This window comes from Dreissena polymorpha, chromosome 1 (assembly GCF_020536995.1).
Source record: "Dreissena polymorpha isolate Duluth1 chromosome 1, UMN_Dpol_1.0, whole genome shotgun sequence".
Taxonomy (NCBI): Eukaryota; Metazoa; Mollusca; class Bivalvia; order Myida; family Dreissenidae; genus Dreissena; species Dreissena polymorpha.
Window position 1 is genome coordinate 140,326,970 of NC_068355.1, and position 22,686 is coordinate 140,349,655.

Consider the following 22,686-nt stretch of genomic DNA (forward strand, 5'->3'; position numbering starts at 1 on the left):
TCAATTTTAGCAATCCTATCATACTGTCAAGTTAAATCATCTATGCAGACTGTTCGGGCACAATAGGAAGATTTCTTAATAGTGTATTTTTCCAAATTTTCACAGGATTTCTGCAAATATTTGGACCAACCCAGACAAAAATGCTGGTCCAACTCTGCAATGACTTATATTCAAACAGAAAGTCCTTTTAACACCATACTACATCAAAGTTTCTTTAAATGTTACACATTTTGAGTTTTGTGAATATTTGAAATGGGCGAAAAAAAGTACAGGAACAGATTTGATATTGGTGGTTATCCAAAATGATTTCATGGTCGCAATCTGTGCTCTTGGAGTTCTCACATAACTAGAAAGCTGTCTAGATACGCCTGCTTAGTGACCAACAGAACACAATGGCACATTTACAATAAATATTTACTTTTACATTATTCTTAAGCATATATTTATACATACAATTCACAAAATGCAAAATTATCTCATGTGCACAATGCTTTCATCTACAATCATTCATCACAGCTTCAGGCCATATGGTAATTGTTTAAAGTTAAGAAGTCAACACATACAAATACAACACAGAAAACATTTTCATATTTACAATGCACACAATCACTTTCTTAACAAGGCAATGGTCCCCAAAAGTGAGTACAGTAGTACTATTACTTTGCTTAATAGGGCAGAAATAAAGTACTTCTTATTAACCTTTTTATCATATGAACAATTTATTGTAAATAATACAGGAAACATTTAACGAAAATTATGAGAATAAAGAAGACAGAAAATTGTTACTTAATCAGTTTCATGTTTATTATTGTAGAAACAAACCAACATGTATTGTGTACTGTAACAATTTGTTATCTAAAGGGTTTGCAAGTTATGCTGCAAATATACCAGCACTTACATCCAGACACATTGATTCCATTATACTCCATTTTCATCTGTGTTGTTTTTTGATAGAGTATAAGAAGATAATTTTTTGGAAAACTGGGCTTAATGCATGTGCATAAAGTCGTCACATATAAGTCTTTGCAGTACACACAGGTTAATCAATGACAACGCTTTCCCCCTTAAATTGATTTTGGTTTCAAAAAGACCTCCTTAATACGAGAAATTCCATAAAAGTGTAAAGTGCGGACTGCGGAGGCTTATCTGTGACGACACTTTCGGCACATACATTTAGCCAGAGCAAGGCTGCATTCTTAACAGTATTCATTGTTTCTGAACAATATCTTAAACTACTCAGAATTCGTTATTGACCTTCTTATCAGGTTAATACTCTCGTTCTTCACTGAGCACCCACGGTAAGGCACTATCTAAGATTTTATAACTGCAATAACAGGTCAGCCCTTGTACAACATTCTGCATCAAAGATCATAAATGCAGCCATGAAAATTGTAGGTGTCTTATAGTAAGATTTTCTAAGGTTAATGTTAACAATTAATGTCTTGCTTTAGTGATTTGGTACATACATGTATTATGAAGTTAAGTTATATTTACACTAGTACAATTTATAAAACATGATTCTTCAATGAAAAAAAACACAAATCTTGTTTTAACTTACAATATTCTAAAAATCAAAAAGGAATATGAAAATAATCATAAGTAACTGACAACACAGAGTAATTGTTAAAAATAGGGCTGTCACGATACGCTGTGAGCGTACCGCGGTATATCGTGGTACGGCAACACTGTATCGCGGTACGTACCGCGATATTTTACAGAATATGCATCTGTGAAGAAAACAGCAGAATAACAAGTTTTACAAACTTTATTAAACTCAATAATCAGAAAACACTGGTATCATAGTATGACTAGAAACTGTAAAAGAAACTGTAATAAACTTGATAGAAGTAGTCATTGTTATTATTCGAGTCTTTTTCTAAAATGTCCGCCATGTTGTTTACAATAGCTGTGACTACGATCTGTGTAAATCGAACGCTTCAAGGGCATGTTCAAAATGCGGAGTCAGCGGGCCCAGTATTGAAAATCCGTAGCGTTCTGACTCTTCCTCGACTTATTCAGAATCTTAAGATAACATGATTCGAAAGTGCCATGCTTTGAACGATCGATATACTAAAGTTCGAAAATGAGAAATAGAATAAACATCTTTTGGATAATAATGAACTTATTTGCAAAGGAAATCTGTCCCTAATTCCAAAAAAGGTACGGACCCATACATCGCCGTATTTTAAACGTGAAAGTTAAACATGTACAAGTGGAATCGCTTGCTTGACCTGAATATTAACGGATTATTTATTTAGCCCTTTTGAATCGCTTCTACATTTTTCAAAATGATATCTATATCAAAATAATTATGTAATGTATTTATATCTGTGCTAATATAATAATATTAAAAAAACCGGTGCGGCAACGCCGTACCGCGGTGCGATTTTTTTCATGACATGCACTGCGATATACCGGTATACCGGTGAATCGTGACAGCCCTAGTTAAAAATATGACATGATAAATTCTTTAAAAATGATATATATAACTATATATAAATACAATGATATGACATGATTTTCAAGAAGGTTGCACAATCTTGTACACATGAGCAGATGTACAGGTGTTGCAAAACAGTGACAAAATTGTTTAATATGTAAACCCTTTACCACTCAGAAACGCACTTTGATGCATTTGAAGTCCTTTAGAAAGTCAAATTAAAGTCCTTTCTTAATACATTAGTATTCAAGTTTGAAAGGCTTCATTTCCAACCCTAAGATACTGATGAGCAGCAAACAGCATATAACCTGAACAGACTGCGAGTGACTTGCAGGCTGTTCTGGTTTGTGCTGTTTGCACATAGTCAATTTCCTTTTGCCTATGAGTGGGAAAGGGTTAAAACTGTTACAACATTACTGTAAGTACCGGTATAACCAACAAACATAAACCCTAATAATATATCAAGAGTTAATCCAATCATACATTGCTTTTCAATTTGTAACCTAATTATTTAGTTACCATGATAAGGTTTTCTTCTATCTTACCAGGTATTCTGATGGCTATAGTGTGGCAAAAAGTTAACCATCTATGATATTATGAATTCTTCTTGATATTGGGCAAAGGCAATTCTGAATCTAAATTCAAATATCTTAATCCAAACATTAACAATTGTGGCTAACAGCTAACTTTGCCTACATTTCTTAATCCAAGCCTTAACAATTGGAGCCAACAGGTAATTTTGCCAATGTTATAGTTATCCCATCACAACATTTAAATGCAGTGGGACAATTGAGCGGACAACAAAACCATGGTGACTGTTATCAACACATCAACACCACAACACCAGCCATTTTCACCAGAAGCAGTTCTGATTTTCAGCAATCCAATTAAGAACAAATGTGTGTAGGTTGCCTCTACATGACAGGGCAGCAGAACTCAGGACGCTAATGAGAGTCTTGGAGCCTCGTTCTGGAAATACAGGGCTCTTTCCATGTGCTGAAATTGTAGTCTTAGATTAGCCTGTACATGCTTATTAAGGTGGACTCTTTGCTATTTGAGAGTATCTTTCCTTTAAATGAAGTGCCTCCTAAACAAAATTAAATTAAGGCAGAGAGTATCGGCTCTTATAAGCATGTGCGTACTGCACAGGCTAATATGGGAGGTCACTTTACACAAAAGCATTAGCCCACTTTTTCCATAATTAAGTTGGGTAATTGGAGTCTTTTAAAGATTGCTACAGTCAACATGGTCTCAGCTGCTAGATTTGTCGTCTGTTTTCAAGCGCTTTACAGGGGAACCATTGTCCATGGAATCTGAAATAAAACAAAATAATGTTTACAGGTAAGCTTTAATGATCCATTTTTAGTTACATACAAACAAATGAGTTAATGGCAACATGCGCAATGATCATGTTTTTGCACTTTCCACTTTTATGGATTTTTTTATTTAAAGGAGTCTCTTTGGAACAAAAATCAAATCTAGTCTAGACAGAAAGTGTTGCCTCTAATTTGCTTTATAAAGGTCTTTCATCTTCTGCGCAAATCCTGTACATAACACTTGACATAAATGCCCCCCCCCACAAAAAATTATTTGACAATTACAGAAATCCCATAATGACACATCTTTCAGCTAATTCAACATGAATTTATTCCAAGACCTTACCATAAGACTCATCCTCATTTTCATTGCGAACCAGTTTCAAAGCTGGAAACAAACAAACAGAACATTATGCCTGTCTAATAGGAGAGATGTGACTTTAAACATGCAACATCAATATATGACATGCTTCCAACTGCTTCTGTTGGTTTTAATAATATAAATGATGATATTAAAGATAGAAACTATATGAAATAGCCTGGTATATGTGTATATAATAATTGATCTAGCAACAGTAAAACTATTGAAAATCCATAGTTAAGATTGGGGTAATTTATTAATATTAGAATATTACATGACGAATGAAGCAACAGTCCACACAAGCTTCTACTGACTAATGCACACACATAAACAAAGCTGCCATTTAGACAACTTTATTGAGCAGGGATTTCAAGTGAAGCAGAATCCTTCTTTTTGATGCAAGCATGTTGCAATTTTGTCACTTTTGACTCCTCCAAATTATCTTCCTTGCATCATTTTGATGCAAATGTTACCATGAAACTAACGCGAAATCTTAATTTATGTTTTATTATACACAAAGTTGGTATTAAGCATTTAAAGCAATAAAACTTATACAAAGCAATATTTGTAGAGCAATCAACTAATATCTATACACAAAATATCTATTATTTGACTCCTAGTTTTTAAAAACTGTTAAATCCCTGTTGAGTCTACAGCAAATGGGACAGACAACAAATCAACAAGTACCTGCGCTCATGTTTGTGTCGTTGCTGTCATCCTCCGTGTTTTTCAGGTCGGGGAAGGACATGTTGGAATCCTCGTTGAGCAGGTTGCCTGAGCCGCTGTCAGAGCCCTGTGAGTGCCTTGTGGACTCATCAATGTCCAGGCTGCCTGCAATACCAGAGTACAGCCAGTATAGAGACAATCAATAGAACCATATTCTAGAAATTCTGGGCTTCATGCATGTGTGTAAAGTGTCATCCTGCAATCCAGAGGATTATCAGGGTAGCCACTTTCTGCTTTTATGGATTTTTTCGTTTGAAGAACGCTTCTTGTAAATTAAATCACAGTCTAGGCCGAAAGTGTCATCCCTGTTTAGCCTGTGCAGACTGCACAGGCTAATCTGGGACGACATTTTACCCACATGCATTAAGAATGGTTTTCCCAGAACAAGGCTCATATCATTATGTCACCTAACCAATTGACTATCACATTTATCGTCTTAAATCATGAGGAACTCCCTTTTTTCCATAAAATGTTTAAGTTTAACAATCACCAGGTGGGCATGCCTATACTGGAGCTTTACCAAAAACACGAAAAACAACGCCATCTTGAAAGTAAGTTTCAAATAACCTCACTTAAATCTGGTAAGCTCTCGTATACACATGCCCCCCTGCTGGGAATTTCCTAAACCACAGACAAAAATGTTCAAATTCAGATTTTGGATGTTGTGGTACCGTACTCTCAATTCTGTTCACCATTTGTTGTCAAGTTAGCAATTGATTAATACCAAACACAATATCACAGCCACTGGGCTCATTGACTCATATCCACATATCCCACTTTGTTCTTATAAAGAAGTTAACAAAACTAAGTCAAAATACTAAATTGAAAATTTTAAATCTATTTTATGATTTGACTTATAATATTCAACTAACAAGTCATAACAATTAAGTTATGGAACTTAAATTTACATAATGTAATTATTATGAGCATGAAAGACAAGGGCGACAACTCCATTACAATCTACAGCCCAGAAGACAAGAGTGTTCTCCCCTGGGTACCTTGATTGCTGTCCTCCCCATTGGAGTGGTCCTTGAGTATGCGACCCACCCGGTTCTTGGATGTGTGAGCAATCTTCTTACCAAACATCTTTTGGGAAGTGGGCTGGGATGCACTTACTGAAGTAGTGATGAAAATACAATGAAATTGCAATATTTCGTAACTTCATTCAGTTTTATTCTGTATGACTGTGTAACTGCTGAAAATGTAAGTTATGTCTCATTTGTAGCAGAGTTCAGGTATAATAAGCAATTAAATTAAACAAATACTATGACTAATCAATGTAAAAATGGCATGGTTTTACATTTTATAATAAACAATGAAGGGTTGTTACATATTTACTATTAGCAAAGTCTTCTGATTCTGAAAGCAAACATAAAAAGTCTACTATAATTCAGGGACCAAGTAAGCACAAGCCTGCATGCCCTTCACTGGTAATTCTTAAACCAGGCATGGTATTACGTAGGCTGGCTTCAGCCTTGTACAATTTTATTTGGATAAAGTAATAATATGAGAATTCCAGCCAGCTTGTGCAAACTGCCTGGTATGTTATGGGTATACATTGACATTAACTAGTTATTATTATGTTTATAATAATAAAATCATTAAAAATTAATACACACCATAACAAAACTATAAACAAGTATTGACCTGATCAAACCAAGACTTGCATTTTACATGACACTGTAATTAACAATAAAAAGAAAAGAAAGAATATTACATTTTAGTGTTCACAAGAAATCAAGTTGACATACTTGGAACCCATTTGAGGACTTTCATTGTTGTGTCACCAATAGTTACCCATCTCTTCTCCCTAAAATGTACACAATTATTCAAATATTAATTTGCAAAACAGGTGACAACATTTCAATATCCAAATTTTTTAAATAATTGTCTTTAAATTCATATACAATAAGAGCTGTCAGAGGACAGCGCGCTCGACTATTCGAGTGCTTGACAGTATAATGTAAGCCATCATGGGAAAATTGTTCATAGTCAATAATTTATTAGACTGTCTTTCAAAAAAAGGGGGGGGGGTAAAGGGGGTGCGAGGGGGGGGGTATAATGTGGGGTGGGGTTATTTATTTAAGATGTTTAAAAAAAAAAAAATGGGGGGGTGGGGGGGGGGGGGAAAGGGGGTGAGACTCACTGAGAGGGGGTATTATGTGGGGTGGGGTAATTTATTAATGTTGTTTAAAAAAAATCTGGGTAGGGGCATGGGGTATTGTTTGGGTGGAATCCATTGTGGTATTCAGGTAAGTGTTGTTTTGTCAAAGTTATAATAAAATGTGATCATAAATAAAGAAGTTATGGCAATTTAAGCAAAATGTTCAATTATCTAAGTGTAAAAGGGGCCATAATTATGTCAAAATGCTAGATACAGTGGTCTGCTCTTGTTTATAGATTGGGGTCATGATGGTTAACAAGTATGCAAAATATGAAAGCAATATGTCAAGAGACATTGAAAATAGTATGGGGTAGTACGCAAACGTTAACATTTGCTGCATATTCTAAGTGGAAAAGGGGCCATAATTATGACAAAATGTTTGATAGAGTTGTCTGCTCTTGTCTATTGGTTGGGGTCATGTTGGCAAACAACTATGCAAAATATGAAAGCAATATGTCGAGGGACATTGAAAATAGTTGGGGCAGTACACAAACTTTAACATTTGCTGCATATTCTAAGTGGAAAAGGGGCCAAATTATGACAAAATGCTTGATAGAGTTGTCTGTTATTGTTTATAGGTTGGGTCATGTTGGTTAACAAGTATGCAAAATATGAAAGCAATATGTCAAGGGACATAGAAAATATTTGGGGTAGTACGAAAACTTTAACATTTGCACGCTAACACAGACGCAAACGCTTAGGCAGACGCTCCCGCCGACGTGAGTAGGATAGCTCCACTATATGTATTTCATACATAACAGTAGATCTAAAAATATACTGCAAGTAAAACGCAAGCAGTCAATGTCTGTTTCGTAAGAAGTCAATGTCTGTTTGTTATAAATATTCATTTATGAACATATGTTAAATACAGGTCAGAGTGCAAAACTGGAAACCATGATGTTTTTTGCACTAAAATTTACTTTAAAGTTTTATTTAGGGTAATTATTGGATTAAAGGTCACTGTCCATGATATTTATTGATTATTCTACAAATTATGGGACAACCTGTAACAAAGTAAAATAATGACAACTATTTAAGAAGGAAAACATGTAAATACCGAGTTTTCAAAATAACACTATGACCAACAAGACAATGGTTACTGTTAAATGATGAAAGTGTTAATTTGCATTAAGTTTTGTGATATTCACAAGAATAAGAATTGTTTATTAAACCTATCACGGGTCACATTAATATGACATAATGAATCACATATATAAAACATCATAAAAATATATTGCATCAGTAACACAATATACTAGTGAAATAAGGATATTCAACATGTTCACATTTCTTCCTTTAGTTCCTTGCACTGACAGCGCACCAGCGCATAATACATATTACTCAAGAGGGTGTTGCAGTATAAATAGATAAATGTATATAGATAGATGGATAGAGTATTTTCACTTTCAGATTTATATTTTGGTGGTACTATGTTTAATGGCATTATTTATGTAACTTTTATTTGTTTCATCTTAATCTATTATAATAAAGCACAAAAAATACAGCAAACGACGATCAACACATAAAAACTCTTGCCGCTTTGCTCCCGTCTATAATGGCCTCGTAAACCGATCTCCTCGACATCGCCATTTTATTTTCCGACGCTAACACGTAGGCCCAGACATTCCGTTAAAACCGCTTACCTGTACCATAATATCAGCCTGACACCAAACGTAAACAAACACACGTGGTCACTGACACATGTACCTATACTCACACACCCCCTTCTGACACTGGCGGCCGCTGTGATGGCTTTAATAATCGGTAGATCAAAGAGAATTTCTTTTAACACGACAACACACAAAGGATATCACGAATTAATCGATTCTAAAGCAGCAAGCCGCGTATTCTTACCAATTCCGAACTTTGTCAATAGCAGTTATTACTCTCTTGATGTCTTCCTTCGCTCTGCTGCGAGTTTCTGCGCGTATTGACCGAGATAACATAGCTTTAAAATTTGCGCTTTGTAATCAAATAGCTCGTTATGCAGCAGTGTGTCGAAAGTATATTGTAAGGAGTTGCCCGGATGTTAACACAGCCCAAGCTAAGTCAGCGTTCTGATTGGCTAAACACGCGTATGTGGAACACATAGTAAAGCGAGGAGTGGAGTCGATTATGTTTATCTGTAAGTTGTGTTTCCTAAGGAAAGCAAGCGAAGAAATCACGATCACATTTCTGTTCTTAAAAGCTATGAATATTGAAGAAAGGTGCATGGTTTATAGTAAAATATCAAACACATAATTTATTTGGTTGGGCATATCCAGTCACGTGTTAACTTGTTCCAAAGTGTCGTTTATTGGTAGTCGATCGTTTTAAACGTTGTTCGTTTAAAAACATATATATAAGACCCTGTTAGGAACACATAATCAACGCTACGAGCATGGGGTGTCCCAGGGACCTATACAAACAATTGTTTGTATATGTCCCTGGGTGTCCACTGGGCTTAAATATCACACTTGAAGATTCCGGCATTTTTGTTATTTCGAAGATAGTTTTGTACGTTCTTTTGGACTTTGTTGGTATGCTCCAGACATCTTGTGGCTGAAGGATTCGGACACGTGCATCAGACCGTAAATGTGTCCACACTGCGGGGAATCACGTGATCACAAAAGTACATCGTACGCGCAAAAAGGCGGAAAAGCTCTCGCTTAATGACGAAAATCAAGCTATTCTCATATATTTTAATATATAAATTAATGATAACTATGCAAAGTACCCGCTTAGTCTCCTTATGTACTCTGGTAATTGTCGTTTTTCTTAGATTTCTGTAGTTTTCTCAAACATTCAGACACAATAAACAATGAAAATAGACCAGTTTCACAATACTACCGCTGTTGCTACTTTTAGATATCACGTGACGCGTCGAATTTCAGAACGAGGCTGAACGTGTATAGATCTTTTGCGAAGCATATCGATGATTATAAACAGTTGATTTTGATTAATAACATTCGGGATTTTCATAAGCACTGGCACTGGTTACAATTACGGCAAACACATGAATACATGGATGTGTTGTTTAGTCAATAAATTGATGAGGTGTTATAAAATAAACATTCTCACACCTACGTCATCTTTGCAAGCCATAATATATAGCAACACTAGTGTATACGTGTATACCGGTATACACTTTATTATGCCCCCCTTCGAAGAAGAGGGGGTATATTGCTTTGCTCATGTCGGTCGGTCTGTCGGTCTGTCGGTCCACCAGGTGGTTTCCGGATGATAACTCAAGAATGCTTGGGCCTAGGATCATGAAACTTCATAGGAACATTGATCATGACTCGCAGATGACCCCTATTGATTTTGAGGCCACTAGGTCAGAGGTCACGTTGACCCGAAATAGTAAAATGGTTTCCGGATGATTACTCAAGAACGCTTATGCCTAGGATCATGAAACTTGATAGGTAGATTGATCAGGACTCGCGGATGACCCCTATTGATTTTCAGGTCACGAGGTCAAAGGTCAAGGTCACGGTGACCCGAAATAGTAAAATGGTTTCCGGATGATAACTCAAAAACGCTTATGCCTAGAATCATGAAACTTCATAGGTAGACTGATAATGACTGGCAGATGACCCCTATTGATTTTCAGGTCACTAGGTCAAAGGTCAAGGTCACGGCGACCCGAAATAGTAAAATGGTTTCCGGATGATAACTCAAGAACGCTTATGCCTAGGATCATGAAACTTGATAGGTAGATTGATAATGACTCGCAGATGACCCCTATTGATTTTCAGGTCACTAGGTCAAAGGTCAAGGTCACAGTGACAAAAAACCTATTCACACAATGGCTGTCACTACAACGTAGAGCCCATATGGGGGGCATGCATGTTTTACAAACAGCCCTTGTTTAATCTTGATTCCAATTCAAGATACCCATTATCCTCAGAGCAAATGTGATCTGAAGAATAAACATTGATAATTGCACAAAACAAAAACATACAAAAGTTGTATAATACAAAACGTTATTTTATAACTTAAATTCTCAAAGGTATGTTTGTTGGTCTGTAATGTTTTTCACTAACGATCGAGCGTGTAAAATGTGTGTTGACTCTATCATAAGAAAAAGCAATAAGAAATACAAAGCACATGAACTTTTTACATGTTATGTCATTTTTCGTTTAACTTTAATTAATGTTCTTTTACAATGAAAGACAATGTTGAAGAATACTTTTATACAGGTGTAAAAACGAACGTGGAGCAAACTGAACTGTCTACGCATGCACCTTGATTTCTCTTTAAACGTGATTATGAGTGATAAATGTATGTCACTTCACGTCAAAAATCTCTCTTGTGTGTGTGTGTGTCTTTAATTTTCGGAAACACTCATTAACCCCGGTCAATTAAAATAATTCTTTTAATTGTGTTCTTCTATACACTAACGAACACTCTTTATACAACTATGTAATGACGGAGTTTAATTTTAGCGGTACCGGGTAACCCGCTAAATAGGTTTCGTGCTTATAATAGCATAAAAGTTAATAAACATTTCAAATGTATTTATAAGTATTAAGTACTTGATTATGTATCCGAAAATTCTTTCACAAAGAAAATCCTTCCTACCTTAATTTTGACAAGGCAGACATTGGTTCATACGTTGTTTTAACTACCCGGATTCATTCCCACGCTATTTAGACATCCCAGACAATTGTTCCAACATTATTTTGACAGACCGGATATATATACTCCTACATAGTTTTAACGTCCAGATTTCTGCAAGGTTTGGCAAATTAGAGATTTCAGTGTAAGTCGATATATTCGAATATTTTAAACGTTTTCATTCTCATGATCATGATAAAATATTACCAAAATATAAAGTATAACACAATAACGACATATTTATTTACCAGATATAATGCCCAGAGTGTCATATTATTTTGATAAAATGTGATAATAATGACCGGGATAGCAATTTTTCAGGAACGAATCTCCAGGCTGTCCAAATAACAGAAGAACGAATGTCCGGGCTGTCAAAATTATGTAGAAACCATTATCCGCATTATCAAAATAACGAAGGAAGGAATGTTAAGGTTGTCAAGAAACCACGGACTCTAGATGTCACTATACGTTCCGTGCAAAAACATAGGAACGAATGTCCGCCTGTGTGAAAACTAGGCTAGGACGAATGTCCAGCATTCTCTGTATAATTATGATTAAACTGGCTTATATCTATACAGTATTTAGTTTGAGTATTTGGCGTTACATTCGTCTTAGAAATGACTACGTACTACTTCTACCACGAGAAGACATTGGCCGGGGTACCATACATGGTGTTCAATGACCAGGCATCTACCACGGGTGGTTTATGACACCATGCTGTTATTTAGTATTTGTCGGCACAGTATCTGATCATATCGAGATAATGGGTTTATGCGGAACACAGGGGCTATTAAACAACAGATGTATCAATAAACAAGATAGATCTTTATTCAAACAGCGCGAATTAAAAGCTCTTACAAAACGTGTCAAATGTGTGAAAAAATGAAGAAAAACAAGTACTTTAATCAAGACAATTTATTAAATGTATTGACACTTATAATGTCAAGTACATATTTATAACTTATTCTAACTTTTCTAAGTCGTTACATCTCCGAATGTTTAAAAGAGTGAAATGTTAAAATCAGATGCGGCGTTGCGCGGGACTATTGGAAATTTATACACGTTCAGCCTCGTTCTGGGGTTCTGCGAGTCACGTGACTTTGCGCTCTTATTAATTTTGGCCTATTGTGAAAAGGGTCTATTGTACATCGTCTGAACATACTTTATTTTGACGCGTTTGCTATTCAAGATGACAAACAAACAAATAAATACATCAGTTTTTGCTTTCTAACTTAAACATGCTTAGAATATTTCGTAAAATGTTTTCCACGTTGTTTAAGCTTTTTTTAGATCTGTGGCGAGTAATTTGGAAAATAGTACATCGTCTGAACTTTTTTTTGTTTGAGTACATCGTCTGAACGGTTTTGAGTACATCATCTGAACTGCTTCTGTTTTTACTTTTAATGCGATGTTTATCATTATAAAAATGTAATAACATCTGTGATCAGCCAAGCGATTTTTCGTCCAAATGACGTTCCGTTCTATTATCAGAAACCACAAAATCCTGTGTTATTTTTACATGTTTACATAGTGTTTAATTTTATTAAATTAAATTAATTCAATTAAAAACAAGTCACGCTCGAAAAAGTTGGTTATTTATATATATAAAAGCATGAAAATAATGTAATAGGAGGTATGTCATTTGGAAGAAAGGATCCTTGGCTTTTTACATATTTATATTTAAAAAGACCAACTGTAATTTGCAGTAAACTTAACATTTCTATTTACATACTTGGCGCATGTGACATTTCTTTTTACATACGTGGCGCATGTGAGAACTTATTAAAAATATAATGCTCGGCTCGAAACAGTGGCAGCTCTGAGCTTGCGGTGATTTTGCCAAGCTTCAATAATATATGTAGTATATAATATTAAATGTAAATGTTAGTATGAATACATATATGTGGTAATCGATATATAATTATTTTTGTGAAGATAAAATATTGATGTCATAAAATAAATTGGTATAATTAGATGTCTGTTATATATATATGTTATATATAGCTGTTTTGTTATTTCAGAATGCGCCAAAAGTCAAGTCTATCGCTTCATCGCTTGAAGAGAAAGCGCTTGAAAACATCGCAAACAATACGATTAGTTACACCAAAATGTATTTCGTCAACTACATGTCAGACTGGAGTTTGTCTGCAACAAATTACACTTGTGCTAACGCCCATTAAGTCACCATTTCGTTCACCATTGTATAAAGTATCTCCACCCAAAAAGCGAGCAAAGAAAAGCATTTCTGCAAGGGCTCTTTTTGAGCAGCAGCCATCTTGTGAAAAATATGCCGTGGCATTCATGACGCTACTGAATCAGATTTTCTTCTAAACATTAACAATGGATCAGTCAAAACGAAAAGCGAACAGTTAAGTGGAATCGATATCGTGTGAATCTTGAAGCTATGAGAATACTACAACACAAGCAGACAATTTAACGAGATACATATTCGTAAAATAGTTTGTACTAATGTATCTAAGATATGAAATAGTTGTATATCTACATCTCAAATATTAACTCTTATCAGATTCTACCATCTCCTTTTAATACCAATTTTATGAATTGTTATAGACTTTCCGAATGCTTTAAGAATGCTTTGTGCTTTTTTTATGCCAAATACAAATTATGTTAATGCTATATCATGAAATAAAGTTTAATGTTAATTAAGAAGTCATTATAACCTAGTGTTATATTTTATATGCAACATCATATAGAGGCCCTCGAATACATGTATGTGTTATTTAATCTTGAATGGGGTCAGAAGTTGCCACACGCAGGAAGTAAATATTTAATTGAAGCTAAATAACTGATAAAATAACTTCCTACCGGACATGTGCCCAATTTGATAGGGGGTGGGAGGGGCAGATATAAGACATTAGCAAAAAACAGCAAATACACTTTACAAAAGTTATGATGCTTCAAGAGAAATCTACTGGATTAAAGCATTTTGAGGACTTTTATATTGATTATCTATTTTATATCTATTATACCCGGTACTTGAATGTCTTCCTATCAGAATATACTGTTGTTGATAGCCTAGCGCAATGTTGAAATAATGCATTGGTACACTTCAGCATGTGGTGCATTACATCTAGTGTTTGGTGTATTTTCTTCAGTGTCAAATATAAGTTCCAATAGACAACATCAGTGCAGCAATATTTTTTTATAAACGATAGTGTTAACAAGGTTTTGCTATAGCTATAAACGGTAAACTGCCCCGCTTCCTAGTGGCCATGTTTTTCAACGGACCGTAACAATTTTCGAATTAAGCCGATGTATCATAACAACAAGTGTTCGGACCAAGTTTCATGAAGATTGAAGTATAAATGTGACTTCTAGAGTGTAATAAAGGTTTTACTTTAGCCATGTGAGCAAATATGCCCCCTGGCGGCCATCTTTTTCAACGAACCTGAACCATTTTCAAAGAAAGCTGATATATCATTAAGACATACGCTGTGACCTTGTTTCAAGAAGATTGAACGATAAATGTGAATTATAGTGTTAACAATATTTTTCTTTATTTTGACCAAGTGACCTAGGTTTTGACCTGGTGTGACCAAGTTTCGAACACGACAAAGATATCACTGGGACAACTTTTCTTACCAAGTTTCATGACAATCAAGCAATAAATGTTACCTATAGAGTGCTACCAAGGAAAAATGTTGACGACGCATTAAGGACAAATGGTGATGCTAAAAGCACACCATGAGCATCTTGTGCTCAGGTGAGCTAAAAATAAGAAACTAAACGTTATATGTAACAAATGTAATTTTTATTTGCACTAAACTAAATTTCCAGTGCTTTGTATTGGTTATGTCATAGTCAGAGAGGTAAAGATTATGCTCATATACAGTACATAGATTGGCATGTTTACAAATTCAAATATATGACTGTTAGATAAAATAAATTCTTTATCACAGTCATTCTCAAGATTTATTATAGTCATATCACGGTGATAATTTTCTCATCAATCCATTGACCGGTTCGGCTGTTTAGGGGAATGAGGGGCAAGAGTACAGAAATCCTTCTCCAGTCAGGTCTGTTGTGTGCTGCTTAGAGTCATTCATCCACAGAAAGGGATGTCCACTCTTACATTATCCATCCAGCTTTTCTTCTGACGGCCTCGGCGTCGACCTCCCTATAACGTGCCCTGGATAACAGTCTTGCACAGAGATTCGTGCCCGGTGACGTTTCCAAACCAAGCCAGCTGTACCTAAGCACAAATATTCGTGGTCATGGAAGGGCAGTTATAAACATGCCCCTACTGAAGCTTGTTTCATTCCGTTCACTATTGTCTATTTCTCAATATGAAACAATCAAAAGCAATCCAGTGTAATTTGTCCACTTCATATTGAGGGCTTAATTTATTTGCCCATCGATATGTAAAGAGAACATTACCGGAATCGATTTGCTGTTGACATACATGGTAAAGTCTTCTTGGACCTTGTGTAGTACAATCTGATCTCAGTTCTGAAATTTAAATATAATAGCATACAGTTGAAAATATAACAGCAAATACATTTTTAACACATTGAATAAACACACATTCACAGATGGGCATGAAGAATTTCTTTGCCTATTGATTTGTGTAGTAAAATTAAAAGAATACTAGCGTTATAAATAAAGTTATTGGCTGATCACAATTTTATTATTATAAACATCGCATTACTTTTTTCCGAATCCCTCGCCACATATCTAAAAAAGCTTAAACAACGTGGAACACCTTGTACGAAATATTCTAAGCATGTAAGAAAGCAAAACCTGTTGTATTTATGTGTTTGTTTGTCATCTTGAATAGCAAACGCGTCAAAATAAAGTATGTTCAGACGATATACAATTTTCATTGTTTATTGTGTCTGAATGTTTGAGAAAACTACAGAAATCTAAGAAAAAAGACAATTACCAGAGTACATAAGGAGACTAAGCGGGTACTTTGCATAGTTATCATTAATTTAGATATTATAAAATATGAGAATACCTTGATTTTCGTCATAAAGCGAGAGCTTTTTCCGCCATTTTGTGCGTACGATGTACTTTTGTGATCACGTGATTCCCCGCAGTGTGTCCACGAATCGTACGAATAATGTTGTTGTTTTTTAGCATTTTTACAACATTTATTGCAAATGTAATATTTTTAGGTATTATAATTATTATTTAGAATTTTTATATTATTGATGAAGATTTATGCTTAAAACTGTCAATGAGTATGCGGATAAATACTTATGATGATGTAGCTACTGAAAATGATGACGATCACTTATATCAGCATCATTACCTTCTTCAATAGAGGATCTAGTATTGAATATGATCTCATAATCATGATGATGAATGTTATGATGAGTATGATTACATCAATGATCATCATCACTAGCAGCAGCAGGATTAATTGCTCATCATCACCATGCGTGATCAAATAAGAATGATAATGATGTTGATTACGGTATTATAATCATTATCACTACCATAAGTCATATGAGAACTTTCTAGACATGTTATTGTTGCAGTCTTCTCATTCTACCTGCTCCCCTGCTCCTCAGTATTATGAAAATATGTTTAATTCGATCAGATTTTGCGTAATGATTTAAAACTTGATAGCTTGAACCAATATCACAAAAAGGACTTTATCCATATCAGAGAGTCAGACAGTATCTTCTTATAATAGGCCGTACATTTTCAACACCTATACTTACGTATACGAGACCGCCTTGGAATGAAAAAAAGGACCAGAGATAATTGGATCGTGCTCTATGAAAAGGGGGTTTAAAGCATGTGCGTACACTGTCGCCCCTGATTAGCCTGCACAGTCCGCATATATGGAATTTTTCGTTTGAAGGAAGTCTCTTATTAATTAAAAACGAAAGTCCACCTGAAACAAAACAAATAATTGAATATCTCACACTAAAGCGTGTTACGAGTATTTTAGACACATATTAACACTGCTCTCAAACTTAATTCCAGCGGATCAATCTGAAGATCATAAAGATTTTTTTAAAGAGAGTTTTCCGCCCAAACGTACAATAAACTTATAATATAACTTTTTTATCCATGCACAAAATGCAAGCATTTACGTATGATGAAATTATGCAATTTTAAGTTTTTCCTACAGCAGCATCTATTTCTCAAAAGACAACATCGACATACAACCCATAAAGGGCCAGATAAGAAGGCTGAAACACAAGCACACATCAACGCTAGGGTAGATACTAGTATTTCAAATCTAGCAAATACAATTGGTTAAGTGTTTGTTTTACTGGTATGGGTCGGAGACAATTCATAATATATTACATACTCATTTTTTTTTTGTAAGTCAATTTCTCATACTCCCAATGCTTGTTTGCATTTCAGAAAGAGGTGAAGAGTCCAGCGTCCAAAAAGCTTTAAAATTGATGACCAAAAGACAGGTTGCAAAACGAAAACTGTTTTCTATTATGTTTGTTTCCATACACAATCTATTTGAAAATGGAACCATGTTTGCACATATTATAATCAAGGACCTTGAATGTATCACACCTATTGAGAACAAATGACCAGTATGTTACCTAAATATTCATTGGAATTAAATAATCATGTTCCATCTCTTGCATTGTGTTTTAAAACAAAATTAAATAATTCCTTTTATGTTGACGTTGATAAGACGTTACACTGCATCTTCAATGTTGTTATATTTTCAGCCTTTAGAGGCTGGTAGCGGTATTGGTATTTTTTATTATTTTTAGAATCCTTGTTTATCATGAATATTGCTGGGCCAAGTGTGAGGTTGAGCGCTCTAAACCGGTTTATACCCCCAATGCTTTGAATTGACCGTTCCAAGGCGGTGACATCAGCTTTATTCTTCTATGTGTGTAAGTTGTTTCGTATTGTGCTGTTTCGTACTGTTTTGGTCAATACGTCACTTGCCAACTAATTGTTCATATTGAGAATGCAATACTATTCCAGCAGCGCGTGTGAATGTCAGAGTTTATTTACAGGTCATCGCTGCGTCTTCACGACTACCTTTTGTGTTGACCTACCCCTGTGACCTTTCAGGGGGAAATATTTTAATTTTGAACCAAAGAAGGTCAAATTTACCCCAACTGCTTGGGTTTTTGCAAATTATTATTATTATTATTATTGTTTTTAATACAAATACACCAGTGCACGGTGGCCAATGAGACCTTAAATTATGGTTCACTGGTAAAAAAGGAGAATTATATTAGAATAATAAAAAATAAAAATCATATTAGATTCATTATAATATAAAATAGATAAATTATTAGGTATGTTTTTCGTTAAGTGTATAAATTTTGTCCTATTAACACCATAATTAGTATTGTTATCATCATCATCATTAACTCCAGCATCACAATCATCACTAGCATTAACATAACGATCATTATCATCATTACCATTATTATCACCACAATTATTATTATTATCATTATTATAATGATTAGTGTGCTTTTATTGTGCTCTCCGCCCCAGGAGAGGTGTTAGTGGGGGGGGGGGGGGGGTCGAGCGGGATACAGGAAACGCCCCGCTTCCAGAGGCGTTCCTGATTCTTTTAAGTGCCCGATGTAGAGCACCGATTCACTGAACCCCCGTTTAACGTCCCTCGCGGAAGACATGTTAGTCAGTTATGTTAGTATTAACAGTATTAGTTAAATCAATTTACACACACAGTAATAACCATATATATGAGCAATGAGTGAGAATCTAGCAAATTGCAGAGTAGGTATACAGCTTCCTTCCTTAATTAAACGTTTCACTCGTTGCCCATATATATCAAATATCATGCACTATAAACCAAATAATATGAAAAATACGAGAGAGCATGCGATAGACAGAGAAAAAACCGCCACCGTTGGTTTTATGTTTTTGTTTGATTTGGTTTGCATTCATTGGTTAATTAGAATTACCTACCGTATTCATTTAACACTCCTGTCATATAGCGGGCACCATGCAGTGTTTACACTACACAAAGGGAAAGCATCATCTACACTACAGTAGGGAAAACAACAACAACAAATACCGTCACCATTCTTTTCTTCTTTTTTTCTTTCTTTTTTTCGGCGTAAGCTGCATAAGCCAGCTTTTCACCCTGACTTGACCTTTGTAAGTGTCCAATAAAATTCAAATAAAATTTCCCGCGGCTAGGTACGAATGAATACACTTCATTTATTCCATTGGCTGATTTGAGTATACCACCAGAACATTGGAAACATATCCGCGTCTTTGTAACACTGTTTTACTGTATGAAACAATTTTATCTCTAATGAAAAGGCTTAATAGATAGAACAGTTTTACACTCAATTCTCGACATCAATACAGTTTGTGCGTACACCTTTTATTTTCAGAGTATTACCAGCGCAAAAGCGTTTATACTTAAAAGGCTATGTTCTCATATTTAGTACTTACTCCATATTCCTGTCAACATGTTAACATGTAAAAGTATAAAGAGCAGTGGAAGCGAGGCCTCACTTTAAAGAATTGCATTTCAATCCGCGAGGTTTCGGGTCAAGTCGCGGACATTCAGAGTTTATATACAGGTCATCACCGGAGTTCGCGGTCAGTAAAATAATCGTTATATAATAAAGACGCTATCCGTGAACTAGGTGACCTGGAATTTTCTTTAGACCAGAAATATGTTAAAAGAAGATATTCAGCAATATAATTATGGTATGTCAATAATAGATTCTTAATGTGTTTTCAACAATACAATGATAAATATTATTTTTAATAAATTTAACAATAATTATTCCACCATATTGCCTAATGTACTAAAGTGATATTATGAGCATGTAACAGTTTATAGGTGTCTATCGCAACCGTTGATTATTTTTTATGTTTCTACTTCATATACACTTATAGTAATTAATGCAGCATCATCATACTAAAACAATATACCAGAAAGAGAAAAATAATGCATTTGAATATTAACCGTACTTTCGTTTGACAACTGATCATGCGTTTACGAGTTGAACCTTAATTTAGTTTTAGTGCAGATTTGTTCATACGACACAAAGACACAATATTGTTTTACGGATCATTTCGGCTTACAGGACTGGGTGGGTCACGTAAGAATATCGAATATAAAATATATTTTTATAAACAACTGGTAGCAAGGTGAGTTGCAGATAATTGATCAGTAACCACATTTTAACTAACTATTTTGACCTGTTAATTCTTTTCAGCTCAATTCAACAGTGCAAAATGCCCATAATATCACTTTAAGCATGAGCACGATGATTCTCGATACTGTTAATAATCGAATCAAATAGCAATGCCCGACAGACCACTAAAACAGGTTTGTTCTCGTGTGGCCGGTTGACTCATATGTTTAAATTTCACTTCCATTCTTCTTTTGGTTTTCTGTTTTGTATCTATAGGTTTATGACCAGCAATATGTTATAATGTAAAATAAGCCGCGAAAACTCCGCGTAACATCCCGTACTGCGTGTGATGCAGCTAAGAACTGCACAGAAAAAGACATTCGCTATCCTTGATCTCATTCATTAAACTATTTACGCCGTATATCTTTTTTAAAGATATTTCTTGTTAATTATTATTCTTGTTAGGTGGGTCATGTCAACAGAGCCAGAGTGCACTGACGAGATGGTATTTATTTAATCAATGTACACACACACTAATAACCAAATATATGAGCAGTGAGTGAGAATCTAGCAAATTGCAGAGTAGGTATACAGCTTCGTATAAGGAACTAGGAAAAAGGAACCAAATTATCACCCATCAATATGCTTGATAATTTTAATTTTTAAAAAGGTAACCTTGAATCTTCTTCAAATTGGTACATAATCATTGAATTAAATACTTGAAACTTTTTTTTTTCAATTTTGATATTTTTATTTATTTTAGTCCTCAATTAAAACAGAGATTTTAAACATTTATTATGAATAAATCTGAAGGAAAAGCAGCTCAAGAGACGAGTGTTTTGATTGGCTGTTCATAAAATTTGTACGTCGAAGTACAAACATGTACGTCGAAGTACAAATTGTACTTCGACGTAGAAATATATACATTGAAGTGTATTTTATATTTGTAGTTCGAAGTAGGATTTTTGTTCTTCGACGTACATATTGTACGTCGAAGTACATTTCTATTTTTATCAGTCAATTACCCCTTGTGATCCTGAATGCTTCATCTATCGATGGTTGATGTAACACATTTTTTGACTAGCAAAGGAAAGAGAAGCAGCGAATGGAAGCAAATGATACAGGAGGTCGTAGGTCTGAACATTACTTACTTTAATAATTTGTGAAACACAAATAATGTTGGAAGAAATAAGGGAGACGGTGTGGATAAATGTCATTAATTTGAACCGGAAAGTTTCTTTGTCTAAGTCCAAGGCCCATAACTTCGCCAAAAATCAATGGGCCGGAACGAAAGTCATATTTCATCCATGAGTCATGTCGGTAGACTCAAACACAAAAATCAGGACAATATCACGCCTTTTCACGTTTTGGTAAATTGCCAAATTTGAAAAAGTTGTTTCAGATACGCAAATTTTCGTTTTAGTTATGATATTGTTTAGAAAACAGTAATACTAAACATTTACCAAGCTCTAAAATATCCATTATATGCATCTTTTGAAGATTTAACAACCGGAAAATTTTAAAGCGTTGCAACGCGAAACGATTGAATAATTTTGAAAGTTCTGTTGCTGTCGTTATATTTTGTGAAACTACAAGAATTGCTTATGTAAAGTATGAAATACATCCCTCATTAAATGAGCACGGATGGCCGAGTGGTCTAAGCGGTAGACTTTTACTCCAAGACACCAGGGATCAGTGGTTCGAGCCCAGTTGAGGGTTACTTTTTTTCTTTTTAGCTCACCTGAGCACAACGTGCTCATGGTGAGCTTTTGTGATCGCATTTTGTCCGTCGTCCGTTGTGCGTTGTGCGACGTAAACATTTGCCTTGTTAACACTCTAGAGGGCACATTTATTGTCCAAAATTCATGAAATTTGGTTAGAAGATTGGTCTCAATGATATCGTTTGCTTGAAAAACATGGCTGCTAATGGGCGGGGCACTTTTCCTTATATGGCTTTATATGGCTATAGTAAAATCTTGTTGATTTTTGCT

The 22,686-nt window shown here is 35.0% G+C and overlaps 1 protein-coding gene across 4 annotated transcripts; it reads right to left on the minus strand.

Moving 5' to 3' along the window:
- Positions 1-396: 396 nt before the first annotated feature.
- Positions 397-9,037, minus strand: LOC127852612 (B-cell CLL/lymphoma 7 protein family member A-like). 4 transcript variants are annotated; one of them, XM_052386566.1, is made up of 6 exons: positions 8,862-9,037; positions 6,595-6,653; positions 5,842-5,958; positions 4,805-4,948; positions 4,103-4,144; positions 397-3,753 (listed from the first exon to the last, which is right to left on the minus strand). In XM_052386566.1, exons 1-6 carry the CDS (start codon positions 8,951-8,953, stop codon positions 3,692-3,694), a joined length of 516 nt encoding a protein of 171 aa, XP_052242526.1. In that variant the 5' UTR covers positions 8,954-9,037; the 3' UTR covers positions 397-3,691. The 4 variants fall into 4 exon arrangements, with proteins under 4 accessions (XP_052242526.1, XP_052242533.1, XP_052242541.1 ...); XM_052386573.1 differs by lacking the exon at positions 8,862-9,037 and adding an exon at positions 8,715-8,806; XM_052386581.1 differs by lacking the exon at positions 8,862-9,037 and adding an exon at positions 8,725-8,795.
- Between the last annotated feature and the right edge of the window lie 13,649 nt (positions 9,038-22,686).

What these genes read in the sequence shown, in the direction of transcription:
- LOC127852612 (XM_052386566.1), bottom strand. Translation starts at nt 8,953, where the DNA reads ATGTTATCTCGGTCAATACGCGCAGAAACTCGCAGCAGAGCGAAGGAA. An exon ending in AGTCCTCAAATGGGTTCCAA is followed by an intron (nt 5,959 to 6,594) that starts GTATGTCAACTT and finishes TCACTACTTCAG; the next exon opens with TAAGTGCATCCCAGCCCACT. An exon ending in TGGGGAGGACAGCAATCAAG is followed by an intron (nt 4,949 to 5,841) that starts GTACCCAGGGGA and finishes CTGGTATTGCAG; the next exon opens with GCAGCCTGGACATTGATGAG.